A 24,223-nucleotide genomic window follows, 5' to 3' on the forward strand; every position below is an offset into this window, starting at 1 on the left:
CTCCACACAACCTTCTCTTCTCCAGGCTGAACAGCCCCAACTCTCTCATTCTGTGCCCATAGGGAAGGTGCTCCACTCCTGATCAGCTTTGTGGCCTCCTCTGGACTTGCTCCAACAGTTCAAAGTCCTTCTTATGCCAGGGACACCAGGACCATATGCAGTACTCCCTTTCAGCCTCTGTGGTACCTGCAGAACACCTTGGCACGGAGCTGGCAGGGAACTGGAGGAAGGGCAGGCCAGTTTAAAAGCACTAGTGGCCACTGATGTGTTGTAGGCAGCTGCTGGGGAGAATCTGTGGAGACAGGACCACACAGCTGCAGGGCTCAACAGTGTCCAGGGACACCAAGGACCTGTAGGGAGTCCCAAACCTGGACACACAAGGCTCTCTCTTAGTCATTTTAAATCTTCTGCTGTTTCCTCTGCCCCAGCTATGGTTCCACCATCACAACTAGCAGTACTGGTTGGGTTTGCCACTTATTTGTGCAGAGACCTGTGCTCATCCATCATGTCTAGCTGAGACCTCGTCAGGCTAATCAATTACCAATGCACTCCAGACCTGCCACTTTATCACCCAGCAGGGAAAACCCCAAGAGCATCTTAAGCACTGACAAAAGCAAGGAGTCTGCATCAGGCAGGAGGGGCTGAAAGGTGCCCATTCTGCCAGCTTCAGTGGAAAGCCAAGCTGCTGCTGGCACTGAAGGAAGAGCTCCCTCAGAGGGAGAGCAGCCACTCCTTGTGGGAAAGAAAGCCAGGTAATATCAGCAATAACATCTGGCTCCCACCATTTCACCCTCTGGTACCAGCAGCAGCAGAGAAGCAGCAAACCATCTTTCTTCTCCCCCTGCTTTCTGTCTTCACTCTATCCTTTCCATTTCCCATTCCAGTCATGGAAAGAACAAGTTCTGTGATAACTGGATTCCTGTTCTGTTCCAGTGCTGCTTGACCTGCCTCTGGAAGTTCAACCAGAGTGTGGACAATCTGTGTGCTCATTCTTGCCTATGCACTTGGTTCCTGTGATCTCCAAGGTAATGGACAAACAAATATCATCTCTTACTTACACCTTGACATCAGACCTGGGATTGCTTTGTGACTCTACCTTGAAGCACAAGCACAACATTGTATAGACACAGCACTGCCTGGGCACAGCTAACACTGCCCTAAATCAAACCCCTGGATTGTTCTAGAAGCTCACACTTGACAGCATCAGCAACCAGTGTGCCCAGCACTCCTGGCAGCACATATGGCTGGTTTTAAAGCTCATGTTGACCCAGCTAGAAGGAAGCAATAAAGAAAAAAAAGTGTGTATTAAATGGTGCATGAAAGCACAAGCCCAAGATAAAAACACTGAAATACATTTTCCAACCTCAGAACATAAACTATACCAAATTCTTCTGAGAACTGGGTTCAAAAAGAATGGAAATGGTTGTAGACAATGAAGACTTTTTGTAACTAAGACATTGACCTGCATCTTCCTAGTCAATTAAGAAACTGGACTTTTATAAAGAGAGAAACCTCCTTTTCATCTAGTTTCAGCATTCCTTTCAAGGTCCATGACCAGACTGACCACAGAGACACAAAGACACATCCATATAGGATTTAGCACTTGCTATGGTTGCACACAAAATTTTTGGGTTCGTGTGTAACTTCACTAAGGTGTAATGCATTATATTAGTGGCAATGTACAAAAAAAGGCAAGTGAGGTAAGGAAGCTGAAGGCTCAGAATTCAGGAGCTTCAGATCCTTCATTTGAGTCACTTCTGTCTCATCTTCACATGTTGACTATTGGATCTACAGACTGGAAGTGGCTGTATTGATCTCACCCACCTACCTCAGCCCTGGGGAGAGAAACAACTTAAATGCTGCTTTAGTCTAAATTTCTGTTAAAAGTTCTGTTAAAAGTTGAAATGTGGACTTCAATAGTAACTCCCCACCTGCTCTTCATCCATTGCAGAGATTCATGCTGATACCAACAGATTCACAGTCATTAAAACTAAAGATTAATGAACCAATAATGACCAGAAACTAATTTCAAATTGCTTCTCCCAAATGGGCTTGTAAAAGCAACAGAAACAGGAGTTTCTTATGTGCCCAGAAAGATTTGTGTCATTTTGCCTGAACTGGGAATGAGGAAGCTCCAAAAAACTGCTATGTCCAACTCTGGAGTGTTTCAAGACTCTATTCAGACTTCTAAAATGGCTGTTTGAGACATTGCTTCAATAATTCCTTCTTGATTCAGTGACAATAAAAAGGCAGCAAGAAGAAATGCTTTCAGACAGGAAGAAAAGAGAAAATAACCAGAAAATAATGCAGGTTATTCATCAGGGACAAATAAAACAGGAACTAAATGAAGAAGAAAAAGAGTTGTAATTATTTCTTGAGTTCCATTTGGCTGGACAGGATTCTAGAGCAGATGGAGAAGAAGAGGATTCCTAAGTGTTGCTCATATGCATTAATAAGCACAGCTCACCAATACTTATGATGCAGATGAGTAATACTGGTCCAGAAAGCAGCTCAGCCCTGCTGAAAACCAGGCTGCAGGAACTGGCAGATGAGACCTCTGATCCACTCCTGCTCATCTTCAGTAAACCCTCACCACAGCAGAGATTCCCTCAGAACAGACACCCCTGTACTGCCAACATTTGAGCACCACCAGCCAACCCACCTGGATGACTCTGGGTGGTGAGCTGAAACCAAGAACCCACAAACACTCTGCAGAGCTGATAAGGATCCAGCTGATAAACTGGTTCCACACCAACATCACTTTATAAACCCTAGGTCCCACTTTATTCCTTATCTACAGGTCTGACTGATAAAAGTACCTTGACAGTTGGAAGATTTTCCTCTAGCCCTGGAGACACCACCACATGAGAGATCTATGTTTGTTTTTGAACCCCAACCCCCCAGGAGTATCTGACAGCCATAAAGCATGAATTAAAAAGCTCAGGAAATGGGTCCAAAAGGCACTTCCAAAGGGAATCATTACTCAATGACACCTTTCATTTTTGGTTAGTGACATTCTGGGTGTCTTCTGGGCCTCATCAATGATCCAGCACCATCAAACATTGTATCTGTGGCCTGGAAGGGAAAGACAGAGTTCTGCTAATAGAATGACACGTGGATAGAGAGAGCAGTGAAGAACAAGGAGAACCAGAAACTGCACACACACATTTGAATTCCTGGAAATAGTGTCCTCAGCTGAAACACATCACTGTGCTGGGATAAAAAAAAAGAGAGGACATGGAGCAGAGGCCCTGACCTGTTTTGGGCAGGGTGTAAATGCCTTGCAGCAGGAGGTGTGAGAGCTCAGGCTCCTGTTTGCTCAAGGGAGCTGCTCCAAAGACAGGGTGAGAGGATTGGGGCAGTCTCAGGCAGCTCCTGCCCCACAGAAGAGGGAGGGACAGAGGTGAGACAGCTCCTGGAGACAGCCTGAGAGCAGGATCCCTCCCTCTGCTGGGAAGGGAAGGGTGCAGATGAGGATTCTGTCTGCTGGAAGAGTCTAACAGCATCCTCCCAAACTCCCTCATCCCTGTCTGGCAGCAGCAGCAGCATCATGCCAGCAGCAATGCCACCCAGGGAAAGATGGGCTTCAAAAGCTCAAGTGCTGCCAGGTCCTCTGCAGTGCAAGACTCCACATGGGCAGACTCAGAGACTTGAGGGAAAACTGACTGGAAGGGCTGTCCAGTGGGCACATACACCAACCTGCTGCTCAGGCAGGGACAGCTTCAGAGTGTGCTGTTCATCAAAGCCTCCAAGGATGGAGCTGCCAGAGCCTCCCTGGGCAGAACTGCTTTCCCTTGTGCTGAGCCACAGCTGGCTCTGCTGCAAATCATGTCCATTCCCTCCTGTCATGTCCCTGTGTGCCTCTGAGGAGAGTTTGGCTCCCTCCTCTCTAGGACCTTCATTTAGGTGGCAGAAGACCATGATCAGATCCCTCCTAAACTTTTTCTTCTTCACATTAAGTTGCCCAAACCCTCTCATCCTCCCCCATGCTGCCTTCCCAGCAGTCCTCTGCTGGATTTGCTTTAGGCTGTGCATATCCTTGTTCTCTGGGGGGCTCAGCACTGGATCCAGTGTGTGAGAACCCTGGGTGGGAGGGGATGAGCATTTCACCTGACACCTGACTGTGCACAGCCAGCCTAGGGCACTACACACACTGCACCCACCTCAGCCTCCAACACCCCGCACTGATCCTGTCCAGACACTTGGTCCTCAGCCTGCATAGATGGAGTTATTCTACCCAGGGTTTAATCCAGGGTTTTCTTGTGCCTTTGCTGAACCTTAGCAAGTTCCTCTCAGTCCACCACTAACCATATGGAGTTATTCTACCCAGGGTTTAACCCAAGGTTTTCTTGTGCCTTTGCTGAACCTCAGCAAGTTCCTCTCAGTCCACCACTAACCTCCAGTTTCTGGCTCCTGAAAACCAGGGTGCATCCTCTTCTGCTCTCTAGGCCTGAAGATCCTAAACACTACCAGCCCCACTATCAACCCCAAAAAACGTTTAGCTGCCTGCCAGTTAGACTTCAACCCACAAACCACTACACCCTGTGCTCCTCCAGGCCACCCAAGCTTCTCACTGGCTTTGCAACTCACCCACCCACTCTGAACCTCCTCAGGTTTGGCTTCCATGGGAAGCTGAGAGCCCAGAAATCCTTGAGGCAGAGTCTGCTGGGGTGTAACCACAAATTATTGCTATGAAATGGCTGATAATTCCCCCAAACACAGAGCTGAACACAGCCAGGCAGGCAGGCAAATGGAAACACAATGAAGCTTTCCAGAAGAACGTCCTTCAGCTCGGGATTAAGAGGATTATACCACTTAGAATAGCATTTTTATAACCCCTTGAGTCCAAGTTTTCTGCAGATAAGCTGAGAATTGAAATTCCCCAGAGTAAAGCTGCTCAGTGCTTGCACAAGCTACACAGCACTCCACTTCTATATGCTGCTTTGCATGCCTGTGCAAAGGAGTTTGAGCACAACTTGCAAGCAAGACCACACAGCAAAACAACTAACTGTGTGTCATGGTCACACTGCAATATGACTAATTTTATTAAAATATATGTTGGGGGATTGCTGTCACACTCTGCTGCTTTGGAGCACATTAAATAAACCCTCAGATCATCCACATCCTGTTTGTTTGTGAGCATCAAAGCAATGCTACTGTGATTTCCAGTGAAAAGAAATCATGTTTTCCACAGGAAAATACACCTAGAATTGATGGGAATTGGACAACAGCAAGAAGTGCTGAAGAAGTTCATAGCTGTGTGGCACTGGATGTGTCAGAAGGTTAGACAGGGTTGGCCTAAAGCACAGCTACCACCTGGGCCTGGATTTGGCATGAACCCTGTGCCACCTCACCCTGTGCCACGTGGCTCTCTCCTCGGAGCATGAGGGACTCTCCTGTGCACCTTGGCCTATGGCACAGCCCCAAGGAACTGCAATGAGCTGCCAGTCCTAACACCTCTGGCACCACTAGGCCATCCTGGCATCCAGACTGTGGAAACAGGAGGAGATCCTTTAAAGAACACTTACTAAACTATTCTCTGCAAGCTGAGCAGCACACTAGAAACCCCTTTAAAAATGAACGAAACCGAATTCTGCAAACCAACTATGAATCACTGGTTGCAAAACACCTGTGCTATTAATATGAACTCTCAGAATAAACACAACCCCTGCAAATCCTCCCTGCAGATTGTCCCTCCATGTACAGGACATACCTTTGTGCAAGATGGTGAAGTGACCATGGCAGAGCCAACAGGATTTGCCCCAATTTATCCCAACTGTCAGCTTGTCCCATGATCAAACAGAGCAGCAGAGAACCGAAAGAAACTTTGAGTCATCAGGTCCTGTCCCTGGGTAGTGCAGACTCCCATGCATTGCCTAATCCTATCATAACCCTCAGGAGTTTCATCTTAAACCTCCTCAGGTTGTTTGCACCATTATTTGCTTAGTTAATATCCTTCAAAACCAGTTGAAAGAGCAGTTGAGCATTTCCTATGTAAACCCCATGACAGCCACGTTTCTTCACTCGCGTACTGTGCGTAATGCACTGAAATATGGAATCTCAGGATGGTTTGGATTGGAAGGGACCTTTGTACTGTGCGTAATGCACTGAAATACGGAATCCCAGGATGGTTTGGATTGGAAGGGACCTTAAAGCTCATCTCATTCCACCCCCTGCCATGGGCAGGGACACCTTCCACTAGACCAGGTTGCTCCAAGCCCCATGTTCATACCCAAACACATTAATACTCTTTGATTCAGGAAAAAAAGAGCTGATCAGAACACACCCTTACACTAAAGTCAATCATTCAGATCTTCTAAGTAATAGTAATAATGATACTTTTCCTCCCACGGTTGTTCTTTGTTTACTAGCAGATTAAGTAGTTACTTCAAAGAGAAGGAATTTTTAAAAAGATGGTATTTCATCTTACTTTCAGAGTGGCAAAAATCAGCTGGAGCTGTACTGTGGTGCCCCTGACAGCAGTTACACTCTCCTCTGGTCACTCAGAGCTGACCTGGAGGAATCTAGAGCTCCACAAGATGCCATGACTTGTGCTCTGCAGAGGTCGTGGCCAAGCCCATCAGAGCAGCACTTCCCAAAGCTCTAAGTTACAGGGTAAGCCACCCATGAAATGTTTTCTTACCACAGGGATTTTATCATAACAACTGCAAGTGCTGGCTCTAGAACACACCAGCAAGCCCAGGGCAGGAGGCTCCCAGCAAACCCCAACATCATCATCACTGCTTGCTCAGAGAAACTCATTCCAAGAGCCTCTCCCAGCAGGTACCTGGCTCTGGTCAATCCCAGTGCAACACCAGGGCCTGTCTGAAGGAGAGATACTGCTCTGGCCTTCTAGGCAAAACCATACCTGCTGCCTCAGCAACCAGCTCAGGCAGAGCGAGAGGAAAGGCTGTGGCCCCACAAAGAATTCAGGGACACCATGTATTCAAAAACATCCAGCATGGGAAAAGCATGTGACACTTGATACCTGGTGAAGCCAAAGCCTGTTTGGAACCAGGCCCCAACCAGGTCATGTGTCGTGGTTTAACAACTAGCCACTGTGAAGAAAATTAACTCTACTTCAGCCCAAACCAGCACATCACGTTAATGCACAGTTTTGTCTATACTGCATTTCCATACTGACTGTCTTTAACTGTTGTAAATGGACCTTGGAAATTCTGGCCTAGAGGAGGCCAGAGACAGGGAAAAAAAAGGCATCATAATAAAAAGGATTGGGCAGAACACAGGTTTAGATCCACAGATCCACTGATCCTATGGGAGATGGAGGAAATGAGCTCGTGCACCTGAGATCTCCTGAGCATGGCAAGGCAGAAAAACCCAAGCAGGGAAGATGCACAGAGAGGTTTTACACAAAAATAAAGCAAATTCTTCTGAAAGCAGCTGCCTTTGTCCCAGCTGAGGAACTGCCCAGATACAAACACACACTTGGCCCCAAGTCTGCACATACAAGTTGAACCATAGAATCAACAAGGTTGGAAGAGACTTCTAAGACCACCAAGTCCAACCCTTAACCTAAGTACTTCATAATAATTAGCATGACCTGTGTTGAGCCTGAAATGTTAATTGTATCTGCTTGCACATTGAGCTCAACACCTATACATGCATGTTGATTTTCAAACCCTCCTTCAGACAGCTCCCAGGCAGTCTGGCTGCCACAGGGACTCAGCTGCAGAACCACAGAAGAACTTTGGCACCAAGAGTCAGAGCCTGCAGCTCCCTCTAAGCACTGTGATGTCCACGAGGGAGGAAGATCACCACACTCCCTGTGTCATTTACATAAAGAGATATTCTGCTGATGAAGAAAGGGAGTGGCTGCTCAACTAAAATGTTTTCACAGGTATTTATGCTGGTCACAGAACAGATGGAAGTGGACAGATTGTCTTAGGTTTAGTGGTGAGGATGATTTAGTGATTCTGCACCCCAGAACCAGCACCTAGTCTGACCTTTTAACCAACATGCTGAGACACAGAAAGTGCTTACATCACTTGGTGCCTATGGTTAGATAAGCTCAGTAATTTTCTGGCTTAATTACTATTGCAATTACTTGAAAAAAATATAATCACTTAAACTACTGAGCAAATCACCTTCTTCTAAACTTAGCAGCTCAGAAAGATTCTTGTTTTAAGAATCTTATCTCTCCTGAAATCAATTCGTTTCATTTCGTTGCTGCATGATGACAAATTTCTGAAAAAGTACTAAGAGAGAAACCAAGTAGTAAGAGAGAAACTTAACTCCAGGACAGAGTACAGCCTTAAGCATTACTGGCAAAGGAGCAAGAGCAACACCTACCACAGCTTTGGGTTTGCTGACTGCCACCAGGTTGGCCAGCAAGTCTTCCTCACACAGCTGGCTGAACACATGAGCATCGTAAGCCACCACGATGGAGATCTCTTCCATCATTGTGCCGGCAAACTGCCCTTAGCGGCCGCACGCGTTGGGAATCCAAGGCTGAACCTTGGCTCAGTTCCGTGTCAGTTGTTCACACCCACCTGAGGATGCTAATGAGGAAGGAGTGTCACCAGAGAAAACATGACCAGCAAATCAGCTCCCGTGTGGGTTATCCTCTCCAGGTGCCTTTTAGCACCATGGGAGGCACACAGGGCACACCTGCTCACACTCCCAGCACAAGGCTTGCAAAAAAAGCACTTGCTGAAGTTTGGTGAAAGCCAGGGAACCTGCTCTCACTCCAGCACGAGGCTCAGGATGAAAAAGCAGGAGGCAAACTAGATGAGGATAAAGCAAGAAAAGATCTGTCAGTGCTCGACAGCAGGACTGGAATCACTGCTGTTCTCCAACCTGGCAGCAATTGTTTATGCTTTCCATCCAGTTTTCTCCCATGAAAGCTGATATTCTTGTCAGCAAAATCTCCCCCTCCAGTGAACTGCTGCTTCTGGCTTATTTGTAAGTTCACAGAGATCTTTGTAAGGCTGATTCCTTTCAGGCACTCCTTAAAGTTTTCCACAGGTTTCTCAATCTCTCCTTTAAAAGCTTTAAAGAACACTCACTTTTGCTTTTCCACAGATCTGAGCTGTGCTTTGTGCCACACAGACAGTTGGATTTTAGCAGGACGATGATGGCATCGAGTCACAAACCCTCCAGAAAAGAGTCCTTCAGTTTCCATATGCAATACAGAGCAAAACAGCCCTGCAAAATCCAATGAGGCTGTAAAGCTCTTCCTGGAAAAAAACTTGTACCTCCAGAAGTGAAAGGAAAACAATTTGTGCAATTGAAACTTTCCACAGTAGAAGGTTTTTCACCTGAATCTGGTGCTTGTCTTCTTTTAATCAGGAAGTGATCTGGTTTCTCTTGTCTCAGAGTCCTAAACAGCAGAAGTGCCTTCCAAATTGCTCCTGACTTTCCAATTCATTTATCCTAATATCTACCTGGCACAGAGCAAAAGCAGTGCAAGGAAAAAAATAGGAAAAAAATTAAAAATCAATATTCTCAAAACTAAACATCTAAAAAACAGTAAGTGATTTGAAGAAATAAACAAAATATCCCAAATGAAGCTCCTTTCAGGACACTCAGGCAAGGTAAAACTTCTCACCAATGTGGCACTTCTGCTTAGACACATTCACTATGCTTTGGTCTTCTCTAGAAGCCTTTTCTTCCTGGTGAAAAATCATACCTGCTCGAGAAACAGAAATCATTCCAGCAGTCCATCTGGCTCCGAGGAGAGTCTGTGCTGGATGCAGCAAATCTGGTAGAAATTTCCAGTTCAGGTTGGCGTTGGCATATGGTTACACTCTCACTTTGCAGAACAAACAGGGTCAGACCCACCTTTGCTTTTCTTCTTCCTGTGCTCCTGGAGTATCTTTATCAAAGATTGCAGCTATCTAAATAGCACCAGGTGCCATTTGCATTTGAATAGGAAACTTGAGCAACAGCTGTAGCTGACGGGATTAAAACCCCAACATCTCTTCCACTTAAATGGGGGGGGAAATTACATGTTATTGCTAGGAAACAGAGAGAGTTCTAATAGGCTTATGGCAAACAAAAAATGCAGCACTTGAGGTTAAACCCTTGAGACCAAAGCAGATTCTGATCATGCTTAACCCTTGCAGGAGGCAAAAAGGTAGTTTTCCTTTGAAATGCACCCAGAGCACAGCGATATTTCTTGTTTTTCTACAAAGGCTTGCAAATTTTTTTTTCTTTTCCAATTAAATCCCGCGGTGGAAAGACTTCAGATTCCAATCCAGCTCATGAGACAGCTCTCAGTGCCACCTTCACAAAACTCCTACCTGCTCTGGTTTTCCAAAGCTCTGAAAGGCTATTTCCTCCTCCTCCTCCTCTCCACTGCCCCGTGGGGCTGGATGTGCCCTGCAGCGAGTCCCTCCAAGGAGAGCTGAGCAAGGCACCTGCTGGCAGAGGTGCAGTCCCTTCCCACATCCCCTCCCACTCTGCTGGCACCAGGGGCTCCAGCAGGGACTGGCATTACCTGTGAGCACTCAGGTAGGCTCAGGGGAGGGAGCAGGAGGTGTAACAACGAACATTCCCCTGTTAATGAGACACCAATTTCATTCTGCAACGAGGGCAGGAGGTGGGGAATGCAAATTATCTGACTACTCCACAGCTGCAGCTACTCAAACCCCTCCCCTGGTTTAGCCAACAGGCATTTCCATTTGTAAGGAATCATGGACCAGAACCTGTACTCCCATTTTTCCCCACCTTGAACAGAAAGGTTATGATGATTTAACAGCACTAAATGTTACTACTGTATTATTGGCTGAGTGATTCTTCTATCTATTCATAACAGAGGGCTTGTAATTTTGGCATGTTCTAACTAGCTGTTGCAAAGAACTAACAGCCGATCTGTGACGTTGGCTGATGCATCCCTGGAAATAGGATGTTGTTCAGTTGTTGTTTCGAGCTGAGCTGCCCCAAAATCCTAACGAACCTGCGTTCTCCATCCCTGTTAGCAGCCTGTGCTGTACCCTGGATCAGAGCACACCATTCTAACTATCAAGCCAGTTAAACTAAGCATCTGAATTACAGACTGAAGCGAATACATCCACCCAGCCCCAGCAGCAACATGCTCATGCCATGGGAACTGGAAAGGGCAAGGCAGGCAGAGAGATGCCCTTCACCACCTCCTCCCAGCACTTCCACACAGAGCCTTCCCCTCTGCCCAGGCTCTCTAGGTGCTGGAGGGATGAACGACCTACCAGAAGACAATAAAACCCACCTAGCAGCTTGACATTTCTTTACAGCAAAGAGCACTTGTGTGTCTCGCACCACGTCCACCTCGCAGCAGCCTTCCCAAGGAATAGGAACACAACCCCCTCCACAGCACAGCTGGCAGAGCCTACCTCCAAAGCAGGAATTTTTGGAGAAGCAGTGTGACCAAGCAGTCAGGAGACAGAGGAGAGCCAGCAGAAGGACAGGTGAGCTGCAGAAAGCTGTCACCTAATGAAGAGAAGTAACCCTAATTGCGGTTCTTGGCATTTCGATGTCGGTGGGTAAGAGAGGTGAATGGAAAATTCCTGAATTGAGCAAACCAGCTCGCTTAGCGAAGCAAAATCCTGCTCACTCCCAAGATAAATTCACTCTCACTCCACCCCCAGGAATGTCTTGCTGCTATCTGACGGGGAGAGGATCCTCTGACAGACGGGGAAGCGTTACATTACGTATGTGATGAGCTGAGAGGTATGTGCAGCTCCCAGCGCTGCCTTCCTGCCGCACAAAGGCCTTGTGCGATTTGCCTTTCATCTCCTAACGAATCCGGGAAGATCACAGCCTGTCTCCAGAGCAGGAAACATAAAACTCCTTTCAGAGCTCGTGCAGTAGCATTTGGCAGTCCTTGGGAGGAGTTTACAGGTCTCTTTCCCCCAATGGGGATGAGTAAGGTAGTGTCGACTTAGGGGAAGTCCTGTACCCACTAATGACCTGGAAGGGCTTTTTCAAACCCAACCAGCAATTGAAAACCACTGCATTCCGAGGCAAATGCTGAGGATCCCAAGCAGTTCTGCTCCCTGCTCACCCACAACTCTCACTGGAGCAGCAGGAGCTGGAGCTCTGTTCCAGTTTTAGATGTCAGGAGGTAAACACCTTCAGACGTGTCTCTGGATCCCACGTGAGACAGGAACCACTCCAGAAAGAGTCACCAGGCTCCAGCTGAGCAGTGAGTGCTTCTCCAGGATTTATGTTTATTATTGAAAATGTCAGATTGACATGGCCTAATTTTGGTCTTTTCCTCCCAAAGAAGTGGGTGTATGCACCTGTGTTTCTCCTGAAATACTCCTCATCCCAATGGGAAAATCTGGGCTTGATGTGCTCAGTGTGTGTCCTTGCAGGGGTAAATCCTCCCAGTCTGCAGCCACACTACACACTCCTGGGCTGCAGGCACAACTCACTGCCACGGATTAATGCCAAAGCCACTGGAGAGAGGGAATGTTTATCTCCCAGTGGCAGCAGAGGCAAACTGGGATGGAATTGCTGAGCCATTCCTGACAAACCAGCGATGCTGGCATGCATTCCTTTCCAATGGAAATGTGCAGCCCACTGTAGGAAAGAGCTGAGGATTTTGGAGTCTTCATTCTATGATGCCAAACATCCAAATTCCCCTCTCTCAGCCACCCCAAATCCATCATGTGCCACACAAAAAGCTACTCCTGCTCCCATACAACAACTGCCCTGTAGGATTTTCTTCCTCTAGATGATCTTTAAAGAAAAGAAGTGAAAGTATTTACTAGCCTCACCCCTAAGACTCCAAAGGGGGAAGACTCCCCAACCTGCTCAAGGTCACTCCCTGCATCTTTAGAAGCACATTTGTGATTCATTCTGTCCTATGTATTTGCTCTGTTCCTCAATGAGGTGGTTATTAACACTTGCAATTAATTCTAAAGGGTTTGGGTCAAGTTTGCATTTCACTTCAGGTTTTACATTAACTTGGAACTACAGCTAAACAAGACATGAAGCTGCCCAGAACAAACCCACCAAATTTAGCTCCTAAAACCACACAAACCTGAAGAGAATTAACCAGCCTACAGGTACAAGCTCATTATCATTCAGCTCAGACCACTCCAGATTATTTTGAAGCCTTCTAAATGAACTCCTTTGATTTTTAATTAGTTAAATTCACATTTTTACTTTCTATTTCCTTATGTCTTTCCCATCTTGCCACTGTCCCTAAGGACACTAGGAGTTATTTCCTCTCTTCTGCTAAGTTTCCTTCAGAGATATCAACCGTCTGCCAGAAATATTTTGTTTCATAAATTTCATGTCTGCTGAGCATCTCAGTCATGAGCTGGGATGACTTGATCATGTTTTTCCAGTGGCAAAGGCAGCACAGGGTTCAGAGCAGCACCAGCTATTGGTGCAGGTTATTATCAGGTTATTATCAACTGGTTTGGCTCTTCTCTTGTTCCTCCATCACCCAGCACAGCTTTGCTGTGCTGGGTGATGGAGGAACAAGAGAAGAGCCAAACATCCCTGAGCCAGTATTGCTCCCAAGGTAAAAAAAATATTGAATTTCAGTGTGAGATTTTGAAAATCCCAACCTTTAGCTGCTGAAAAAACACATGGTTCATCATATTTTGGACATACATTTTGTGTACCCAATTGAGTTGAGCATACTTCCTCCTTCCCCATCCCTTGATCTTAGCATAATAGGGGATTTTTTTTTCCCGTTTGCCAAGGCAAGGGGTGGTACCAGTGAGCTCCCCAACTGGCAAACACTCCTCCAGCTTAATGCCCTTGGAGTAGGGCCAGGCTAGTTTGCAACACAGAGAGCCCTTACAGAGACCATGCAGCTGGAACTGACAGAAATTCCTAATCTGCCTTACAGTGTAACTTCCTGAAAAACAGCAGGTTTCTGCCTCCTGTGCCACCCCTTGTCTTTGGGGACCTCTTTTTTAAATCCTCACAGTTGTGTGAGAGCAGACACCCATAAACAACTCAGCTCCACCACTGAGGGAGGTGGTGGCAGCCCCAGGGCAGGGTCACATAGCAGAGACCTTCCCATTTCTGCCCCAGGGCCATGGCCAGTGTCTCCAGACTCTCTGCCCTCCAAGGCAAATCATTGCCAACAGGTCCCTCCAGCTGCTGGAGGGACAGGCATTAACACCCTGTTTGAAATTCTAAATGTCTCTGATATATATTCCCTGGGGCTATAATCCAACAACTGAATGATGCTTGTATGGAGTTTAGACCATGCAAATGCCATTTAGAGCTAAACTCCATATAAACCCAACACTACCTGTGAAATGTATTTTAGACTTGTTGCATTTATGACTTCAATTGGAACTGAAAAGAGGAAAAAAATGGGTCAGGCATATTATCCAAGGAAATTAGCATAGCAGTTGTATAGGAATGATTTGCACTTACAATGATCTACATGGATTTCTGGCCTGGCTTCAGTACAGCTTGATTCAGGGATTTCACCCACTCTTTTCACTTACAGCAGATGATCAGCCAACAAAAGATATTAATTAACATCGAGCAGCACATTACATAGTGACATCTGTCACATGAAGAGACTTGCTCAGGATTTTGGCCTTCTTCTAAAGCCACACCTGACTTTCTTTCTCAAGGAGGATACATCTCTTCCTCTTTCAATTCCCCTGCCCAAACAGGGGTTAACAGTCCTTATCTACCTCCCAGGGGAAGATTAATAAAGGTAAAATTAATGGAAATTGCCAAACTGTAAGGGCTACAATTCTTGTTGTTATTCTGATGATATGGAAAAGAGGAGGCATTTCTATGTGTAAACAACACAACAGTAATGGTCTATTCCCCAAACAAAAAATCAATCTGCAGTATGATTGCTTGGAAGATGAGCTAGAGAGTAATTAAGACTGAAGTGATGTGGGTGAGCAAGAAATGGCACAGGGTGTCAGCCAAACTGGGCTAAACCAGCCAGACCAGTCCTCGCAGTCAGTTTGATTGTGAGGCACAGTCTAGACTGAGACATGCCTGACGACTCTGAAATGAGATTATTTCATGCATTATACATTAAAAGTACAAAATACTGGTCCTTTCCAGGAGACTGGAGTGTCCCACAGCGCTGGAGGTAACAATGAAAGCCTTAACTTGGAGGTCAAAGGACTGAACAAAATAGTCCAGCAAACAGCACTTGCTGGTATATATTGATGCCAAAGTGATAACCAGACAGCTGATACAGAAAGCATTTAACCTGACACCCATTTGCTGGGAAAGGCACAAAGCAGCTCAGTCTCAGTGCTCCCCTGGACAAATTCCCCTGGAACTTGCACAGGTCAGTTCCAGAGGAAGAAAGAAGCTCAGGACTGTGCAGACTGATCAGCCATATAAAACTACCAGGAGCATCCACTAATCTAAACTCCACATAATCCTCTGCTGCTAAATCCCTATTCATCATCATCCAGCACAGTGAAAGGGAAATTCTGTTCTCAGAAGATGATTTGAGAGACAAACCATTCCAGTGCTTAACTGTGCTCATCTGCTCTCCCACTGGGAAAATCTGCATCTACGTTTAATGCTTCAATATACCACAATGAGAAAAGCTTCTGTATTTACATATGATTTAAAGATTACCCTGTCTAGATTTGACTGTTAATAAGCTTATTTTAAGAGCTCAAATGGTAGGGAGGGAGGGGGAGAGAAGGCAGGTGCTGCCACCAGTTATCAAAGAGCTCTCTGTGTGATAATCAGATATTTTTTCAGAAACCAGAGACCAGAGGTATTTCCACAAACTCTCCTACCCTCCCCATTTCTCTTATTCCAAGTTTGTCCCTGGACTATAGGTCTTGTATTACTACTACTATGATACCTGTGCAAAGAAATGAGACACTCCCTTAAAAAAAAAAACCCAAACCATATCAGGAATTAGTCCAGCTCAGCACAGAGTTGGAAGAGAACATTTCCTCCTCATACCCACCTGCTCAAGCACAATGTCCTGCTCAAGCTGAGCTCAGTGCTCCCCTGCAAACTCTCTCACTCTGCTCCTGTTGACTCCCCTCCACATCCAACCAAAGGGTTATATTTAGAGAGAAAACTGAGCTCTAACTTCTAATCTGTACTTCATTTTTTAACATGTCTTTCATGCAGGGGAAGTGTTGAAGCAAAACTTCTGCAAGGAATGCAAGGGAAGTGCCTGGAATGAATGAGAGCTAATTTTTGTTTGATCTGAAGAAACAAAAAAAAAAGCCATCAAACAAAGAAAAACAGAGGATGCAATAAAATTTAGGATGACTTGCAAAAAGATTTTTGCAAACCAAAGGGGAAAAAAATCAACAGGAAACAAAAATTCCTCAATGTATTTCTAAATTACACTTTGCATATGATCACTATCATTATTTTCAGTGTTCAGAAAGTCAACCCCTAAGCAAAACAGGGGGGAAAAAGCTAAGAAATGAGAAGGTTGTGTTTCTAATCATGAAACAGTAAGAGACAGCACTGTCCCTTCTCTTTGATATTGGGTATGAAGGAGAAGCAGCAGTTCAGCTCACCATGCACCAAGGGAATCATCATCCACCCAATTCCAACTCTGTGTGTACATCTCCAGATAACTGGGAAAAATCAGTGTCTGCATTTGTTCACTCACTTGGAGACTGCAAGAAAGAGCCCTAAGGGTTCAATCCTTTGCCTACAACAATTAGTGAACTGCACCATTTAATCTAAGGTGGAAATAAGGTGCTGAGCTGAAAACCAAACCAACTCCCAATAAAGCAATAACGAACGTGAAAAAGAAAAGCTACAGTGAATATTACATGTAATGTATATCCAGACATCTACACAATGGTTTGAAAGGTTATAGATGTCCTTCTCTGCTGCATTTGTGACAGGATAACTCAGTTTCTAGTATCTCTTTATCACAGAGATGGGTCGGAAAGGACCTTTAAAGGTTATCTTATCCAAGCCTGTTGCAATGAGCAGGGATATCTTCAATTTCTCCTGAAAAGTGGTGAAGGATTTGATCACCTTTCTCAGCCATAGAATCAAAAAGGTTGTTTCTTGGAATACCACAGAGGATTTTTCTTCTACAGATACGTCTCACTGCAGAACTTTAACCCAGAGACCCACACGTGGACTCAGCAACACTTCTGGGACTGAAGAGCTGCCTGGGGACTGGCAACTGATTGATCAGGACATTAACTGGGACCCTCAGTTTTAAGAGAGTGAAACCAGTGGGTCACACTGGTGCCTACCCCTGACACTGCACAGGACTGACATTACTGTTGGATTGTTATGGGGAAAAAACAAAACCAAAAACAGTTTCCTTGACACTAGTTAGAACTATGAAACCGATTGAGAGCAGAGCCAGGTCTGAGTCAGATTTTTCTTCTCTCTCCTAATGAAGCATAACAGCAGCAAGAGAAAAAGCTCACTGTGAGCTAGAGATGGAACACCCTAACCTGGTGTGTCTGTGCCTTTGGCCATCCTTTATCAGCAGCACACTGCAAAACATCCAGGCTATTTTGTTGGGCAATACTTTATTTTTCTTCTCACTTTATTTTATTTTCCCATTAGGAATGTACAGCCTGTGCTCCCTTTATCAGTATGGTGTGCATTCCTGGGCTCTTCTTGGATGTCTCAGAGTTGCAGGATGTCATGGTACAGAATGCTGCCTGGGCCCAACACCACTGAAGAGAGAACAAGGATCAGCAGGACAAATCAGAGATGGACACAGCCCCCAGGCAGCTGTGTCTCCTGAGGGGCCTCTGGCAGCTCAGGTGTATTTTCCCCTCTCTCAGCACTGCAGACCACACTACATTCTGCCACAGCTCTCAAAGTTCCAGAGTGACAGCTGAGAACATCATATAGGCAGAGCTAGAGGAAAGGCAGAGATCCCCACCCACCCCAGCCACTCTGGGTGAAATTCAAGGTGTTACTCATCATTTTCAGCCCCTAAACACCTGACATCTCCCCACGGGAAAGATCCTTTTCTTCCTGTCTTCAGCGAATGAAATTAAGTTCTTTTGACTCATCATTTCAAATATACCTGAAACAACTTCTCAGGGCAGGAAAAGTTATTCCTGGGCATTTAGGCTGGTCCCAAGTCTCCTGGGGTTTGTTCACCACTCAGCTGAGAGATTATCTGAGATAACTTACCTACCTGCCTGAGCACCTAAGTTTCTGAGCTCCTGGTGAACAGCACCACCAAAATATACACCTAACACAAGCTTTGGCTTGTGAAATCTCCACCACATTAAAATAACAGACAGACCTGCAGGACAGCAAAGGTTTTACACTCCTCTGGGTGTACAGAAGCAGACAACCCAGTGACAGACATGTGCCATAAATGACAACAAGACCAGAAGACCCTGTTGAAAAAATGAGAATACAGCACAGGCATGCCAAGCTCCCAGATATATTTTAGTTTTCCAAGTGGGTAATTGAATACTTAAAGTAAATAAGGGGGAAAATCAATCTGGACTTAGAACATCACTTTCCTCACCACGCTTTGATGTCAAGAAATTACATCTGGCCTCGTGCACAACCTCTGTCCTGCAGGATTGCATGTACAAACCCAAGTGTTCATGTCCTGCTCTCTGCTCTGCTCCAGAGAGGGTCAGGCAATGGCAACCATCAAAGCAGAAAAAGGATTTTTCTAGCAAAAAGAAGTGTACAACAAAAACTACAGCAGGTAGTCAAAGAAGCTGTCAGAGCAGCCAAAGGCTGTAAGGAGAGGTCCAACAGTTGGAGACAAAGTACAGTCTGGAGACTCAGCTCATGAAAATTGGCTCTGCTTGGTGAAATGACAAGTAAATAGGGGGAGAAACCAGTTTGGGACCTGTTTGTTGCAAATAAATCTCTACAGGACTCACTCTCCTCCTTCTCAAGCCACAGTACTGTGCTGGAGTAAAGGTGTTAAATTCTGGGGCTTGTGAGAGGCTCTGAGCTGTCTCTGAAGCCTTCACTGAAGAGCATGGCAGCTCCTTCACCAGTTACCCTGCAGCACAGCACCAACACTGACATGACCAACACACACAGCCCCTGGAACACTATTCCCACTTAATGCTTTCCTGCTTGTGAGAAGGGAGTCAATCAGTGCTCCTGATTTTGAGCTTGGCAAGGAAGTTCTCTGGGTGACACAGAGTGTAACAGCAACCACTTCCCCCCTGCCCAGTTTTGGGAGCACATCTAGAACAAACAGCATGGTAACAGCTCCATTACACTTCTGCTGTTCTCCTCTACCCACGTGCAGCCACTACAAATGTTCTGCCAGTTTATCTGTACACCAAACACTCCATCAGCAACCTGCTCCTGCTGCTGATCCAGTTCCAGGGGAACCTGTGCCCTGGCTGGGATCCCAACCCCACCCCACAAAAATGCAGCTGGTCCTGCAGAACTGCCTCTCCAGCAGAGCTCTTCCCAGCACTGCTGGGCAGGGAAGGATAACCATCTTCTCACTCTCTGCAGAGCTGGTTAGGCTACAAGAAGCCTGAAATGTTCACGCTGCTGAAATCAAAGCAGCCAGAAATAAAGTAAGCAGAAAAATGGCTTCAAGCCATTTTTGTTCTAACCCTTTTCTTCTTCCACCAAGGACTGTTGGGACCAAACATTCCCAGCTGCTGCCTCAGACTGGGTACAGATCACAGAATCAATTAGGCTGGAAAAGACCTCTGAGATCACTGAGTCCAACTATGTCCTAACACCACCATGTCAAGCAGACCATGGCACTGAGTGCCACATCCATTCTCTCCTCAAACAAGCAGTCATGGCCATCCAGCAGTCCATGGCCAGATAAAATACTCCCAGCACACTCCTAGGTGCCACTCCAGCTCGACAAATATCCTGAGCTCAGCTGCTGAACAGGAACACCAGTAAAAGCTGGAGGGAAGACAAGCAGATATATAAGTCAAGGCCTCCTGCTGCAACCTGGAGGCTTGTGGCTCTGCTTCCCTGGCATGGAAAAATCCGTTTAGCCATGCAAATCAATGAGATGTGTAAGTAAATAAACCAGAACGGGGTGGGCTGAGGAAAGGCAGGCAGCCCCTGGCCCGTCGGTATTTGGGAAGTCTCCTAGCAACAGGCTGGAGCTGCAGGGGAAAGGAGCAGGGAATCGGCAGATTGAATGGAGATGGGGGAGGTGGCTCTGCGCGGCAGGAGGAGGACAGCAGAGCGTGGTGAATCCAGCCCAGCTGGGCATCCTTTGGGAGCTGCTCCTGAGTGCAGGGATAGTGAATCAGGGTGGCCAAGGGGCTCTGTCCTGCCTGCGAGCTGATGGATGGATTCAATCTGGATTAAAATGATGTCTGTTACAGTCACCTCACGGGTTAATTACTGCTTAATGACCTTAAATAGCTCAAACCCAATCCTATCGGACCCCCCAGGCTATATCAGTGCCCATACTTTATGTGGGATGCTATCTCACATATTCCCCCATCACTGCAGGTCCAGACTATCCCCATGCCACCTCTGCAGTCACCCGAGGAATTTGGACCCTATGAGTCTTTAAGCAACTGAATATCAAGAGCACAGATCCACTTGTTCTGGCCAGGTAACTCCTCTTAACCCCATTGCTTCTCCAGCCTTCTGGAACAAGTGTGCAGACACAGAGGATCAGTATACAGACAGCAGCTATTAGAACTGAGCTATGAGAGCAGCAAGAGCAACATGTGGACACATTTCATGGAGGATTTAAAGGGAGTTGTGAATGAAAGATCTTTCTGGGTCACTTAATCTGGGGCTGGAGTGCACCAGCTAATTGTTTTCCACTGCTAAATGCAGCTGGTCCCTGGCAGCAGGACACAGTCAGGGACCCAAGTGGCACATCATCCATCAAGGGGTGGTGCGGGACAGTGGTCAGGTCAGCAGAGATGCTAAGTGGCTTGTCCAGGCATCCAACTGGAGGAGGAAAGGCAAAACACAGTGGCCCTGTCTCCCAATTTTTACACACAAAGCAATGATAACTCATTTTACTCTGTATTTACAGAGTAGCTGATACTTGTGTGGCACCTCAGAAACACAGAGAGGCCCACCCAGGGGCCTAGGTGTGAACCAAATGTGCTTGGAGCAGGGAAATTTCTCACCTACATTTCATCCTCCTTAGTGCTCCAACACAGCCTAATCCTCCTGTGAGTAGGATGAAGAGTACAGAAGCCATCCCCAGTTCCATAGGCAGGAAATTCCAGACTGCAGAGCAGGATGGCTGTTTTCAGTCCTTACAACTTGAAAAATGATTTCTGGGTCCTTGGGAGCTGCACATAGAGATGCCTTTTGGCAATGCTTTGTTTCCCTCTCTGGAGCTGAAAGGAAGGGACTGAGTGGCTAACACTTAGATAAGATGCCTTCCATTTCCTTAATGAGCCCACTAAGTGCTATCAAAGGTGTAACATCTCAGAGGGAATACACACTGCGAGGGAACTGACTATCCTGAGATCTTCCTAGTGCACAGGAAAACAACCTACAGGCTACAAGAGTTCATTGGGAACAATGTGGTTCTGGCACTGGAGAAGAACATAAACGGTAAATATTTCATCACTTTCACTTTTTGCAGGCTGAGTGGTCTGTGCCAGAACACACAGCTCCAGCTTCTCCTCCTCTGAACTGGAGAAGATAAAACCCTGCTATGACACATTGGTCTCTGGGGAATTTGCAGAGTTAAGTGTCTGGGGGGAGTGTTAGTGCTCCCTGAACTTAAGCAAAGTGAGCGACTGAAGGGAGCCAATCTTGGTTTCTTAGTCCCATAGAATGTTAAGGGGTTGGAATGGAGTTTAGAGATCCTCCAGCCCCAAGCCCTGCCCTGGGCAGGGACACCTCCCACCAGAGCAGGTTGCTCAAGGCTCATCCAACCTGGCTGTGAACACTGCCAGGGTTGGGGCAGCCACAGCCTCCCTGGGCAACAAGAACCAAAGACTATATCAAAACCAAAATGCATTTCATTCTCTGCTTTCCTAAATGCATCCCAGGACTGAATCTCTCCAAGGAGATTAAACAGTACTGCTGTACACAAACATACCACACACACAGCAACCAGATCACACCACTCTCCATCACACTAGGATTTTACTTCAAAGGTTAACTATGACCCAACACTGCACATTTTCCAGTGCTTAAGCCCATTTTTTGAGAAAATTGGTTTTGCTTGGTGTGCACCACATGTTGGAGCTGCTCTCTTGTGCATGCCAGGCTAAAGGCTCCCGGTGCCCAGGACTGCCAGCATCAGTGGGCAGGCTGCAAAGGGAAGATTACAGGAGCACAGAAGCACTTCCCCCCTCTCACAGGACAGAGAGATGGGGCAGCAGCTCAGCCATGCCACGAACCAACCACAGAACCAGAGTCAGGCAGATTGGAAGTACTGGAAATCACCATGGAGAAGAGATTTAATAAGTGAAGGTGCAGACAAGCCTGGACCTTGTGTTCTGATTGTGCATTAAGAGTGGAACAAGGGAAGTGGGAAGAGCAAATAGCATGAGCAATGCTTAGGAGTCTGGAAGAGAAGATGTACTGAGACACAAAGCCTATTTCTCTTAAAATGTCACTCTGTCAACTGTCATTGTTTCCAGACTTTCAGAATTGAATTACATTCTAATTACATCCTATTTGGACATGGCCACAAGAATAAAAGCTCAGTACTTTCCTCCATTACAGCTGCTGTATGTTCCTGCCCTCCTGGAGCAGCCAAGCCTCCTTTCCTGATGGCAACAAATTTGCCTTCAGAATAAAATGCTGCTTTAGGTCCATTAGTGCAGTGTAAGGCACATTAAAAAGTTAAGAGCCACCATTACTGATCTTTCTGAGGAGCCTCCCAAAGCACAGATATCCTTATCCTCTTGTAATCCTTAAAATTCACTCAGATCATAAAAGCAACATGAAGGAAACAAATCCAAACTCCAGATCCATGTAACCTTATGACAGGTGCTTGTTCTCCTTCAGCCCTCATCAATGATAAGGATGTATGAAATCTCTTCCATCAGGGACTCAAACATTTGTTTGGTCCACTTTTTCACCAGATTCTCCCCAAACTGCTGTGACAGTATATAATCTTGTATAACATCCCTGTATGATGGCTCAAAGGCTGAAAACCCACAAGCCAAAGAGGTAAAGAGTTCCTTGTTTAAACAGGCAGCCTGCAAACACTGCATGTGGCAAAGCCCTTCCACCACACAGGATGGTTACTGGCACTGTGGATGTACAATAAAGGATGGAAGGAAAATAGAGAGGGACTCTTGGCTCTTCCCAGGGGAGCCAGGATTCCTAACAAGTCCCTGGGTGAGCTCCCAGCCCTGGATCTATAACTGTGCTGCTCCTTTTCTGCTTGCTCCAGCCATTAGGGCCTCAGCCACTTCCCGAGGAGGAGCTGCCTGGGGGAGAGAGATGGATGAGAGCAGCAGAGTGTGAGATGGACTCTGGCACAGCCCACGACCAGCCATGCTCCCAATTCCCCTCTGCAATTAGTGCAGTGCTTGGGATGAGCCCTTTGGCTTCAGGCTGGGAGTTCCTCAGCTGTCAGAGAGCAGGAGAGGGAAATTTTAAGTGTTACCAAGTCCAGGCAGCACCTCCTTCCCCTTCACACCCCCAGTCCTGACCAGGAGGGACTCTGTCGAGGCCTGAAGTGCTTGGGTTTGCCACACTGGCTGGAGAAGAATGGCTCTGGTGCATCTCAGGGCAGAGCAAAAAACCACATTACAAAAACAATCTCCCTGCATTGCCTTTGCAGAACCCCCTGTCAAAGCCCTGGGAAACAAACTGTCCCAAGGCATTGGAACAGATTGTCCAGGGAGGTGGTGCAGTCACCATCCCTGGAGGTGTTTAAGAGGCACCTGGACCTGGTGCTGGAGGATCTGGGTTAGGGGTCACAGCAGTGACAGGTTAATGGTTGGACTCAATGATCTTAAAGGTCTCTTCCAGCCTTGATGATTCTATGACTCTGTGAAGATGCTGCTTTTTTACCTCATGTCCTTCCTCCAAAAGGAACAGGCTCTGCTTCACATTGTGCTTAGAAGAGGAAAAAACCAAGCAAGTTCTCTTGAAGTTCATTACAGCACAAAACTACATTTCACTTTGCACTATAAGAGAAATGGGGGCCAAATTTGCCTCTGAGCTTCCTGCTGCTACTAAAAGCAACAGGATTTGTGTCCATACAGGTCTATGTGACTATGATGGTCCAGATGTGCAGCTGGAATGAAGAAAACTCTGTGCTGGGATGTATATTCTGCAGGCACCAAAATAAGCTCCTTTCAGTGAGAGAATACCTTTCATTTCTAGCTCACAAGGAAAGACATCACACTTAGTCTTTTCAGGACTATTTAACACTTGAAAGTAATGCAGCAGTGAC

General features: G+C 46.3%; 1 protein-coding gene across 2 annotated transcripts in view; it reads right to left on the reverse strand.

Annotated features, from left to right (window-relative positions):
• Nucleotides 1–24,223, reverse strand: part of LOC103797345 (rab GTPase-activating protein 1-like) — a 61,772-nt gene that overhangs the window by 21,999 nt on the left and 15,550 nt on the right. Inside the window, exon 1 of one of the 2 annotated variants that reach the window (XM_009069554.1) lies at nt 8,311–8,421. The exons of the other annotated variant lie outside the window; for it this stretch is intronic. Coding sequence (XP_009067802.1) covers nt 8,311–8,421 — 111 coding nt within the window. Of the gene's footprint in view, nt 1–8,310; nt 8,422–24,223 lie in introns of those variants that run through there. 2 annotated transcript variants of the gene reach the window in all.

The sequence above is a fragment of the Acanthisitta chloris genome, unplaced genomic scaffold (genome assembly GCF_000695815.1).
Source record: "Acanthisitta chloris isolate BGI_N310 unplaced genomic scaffold, ASM69581v1 scaffold6832, whole genome shotgun sequence".
Lineage (NCBI taxonomy): Eukaryota > Metazoa > Chordata > Aves > Passeriformes > Acanthisittidae > Acanthisitta > Acanthisitta chloris.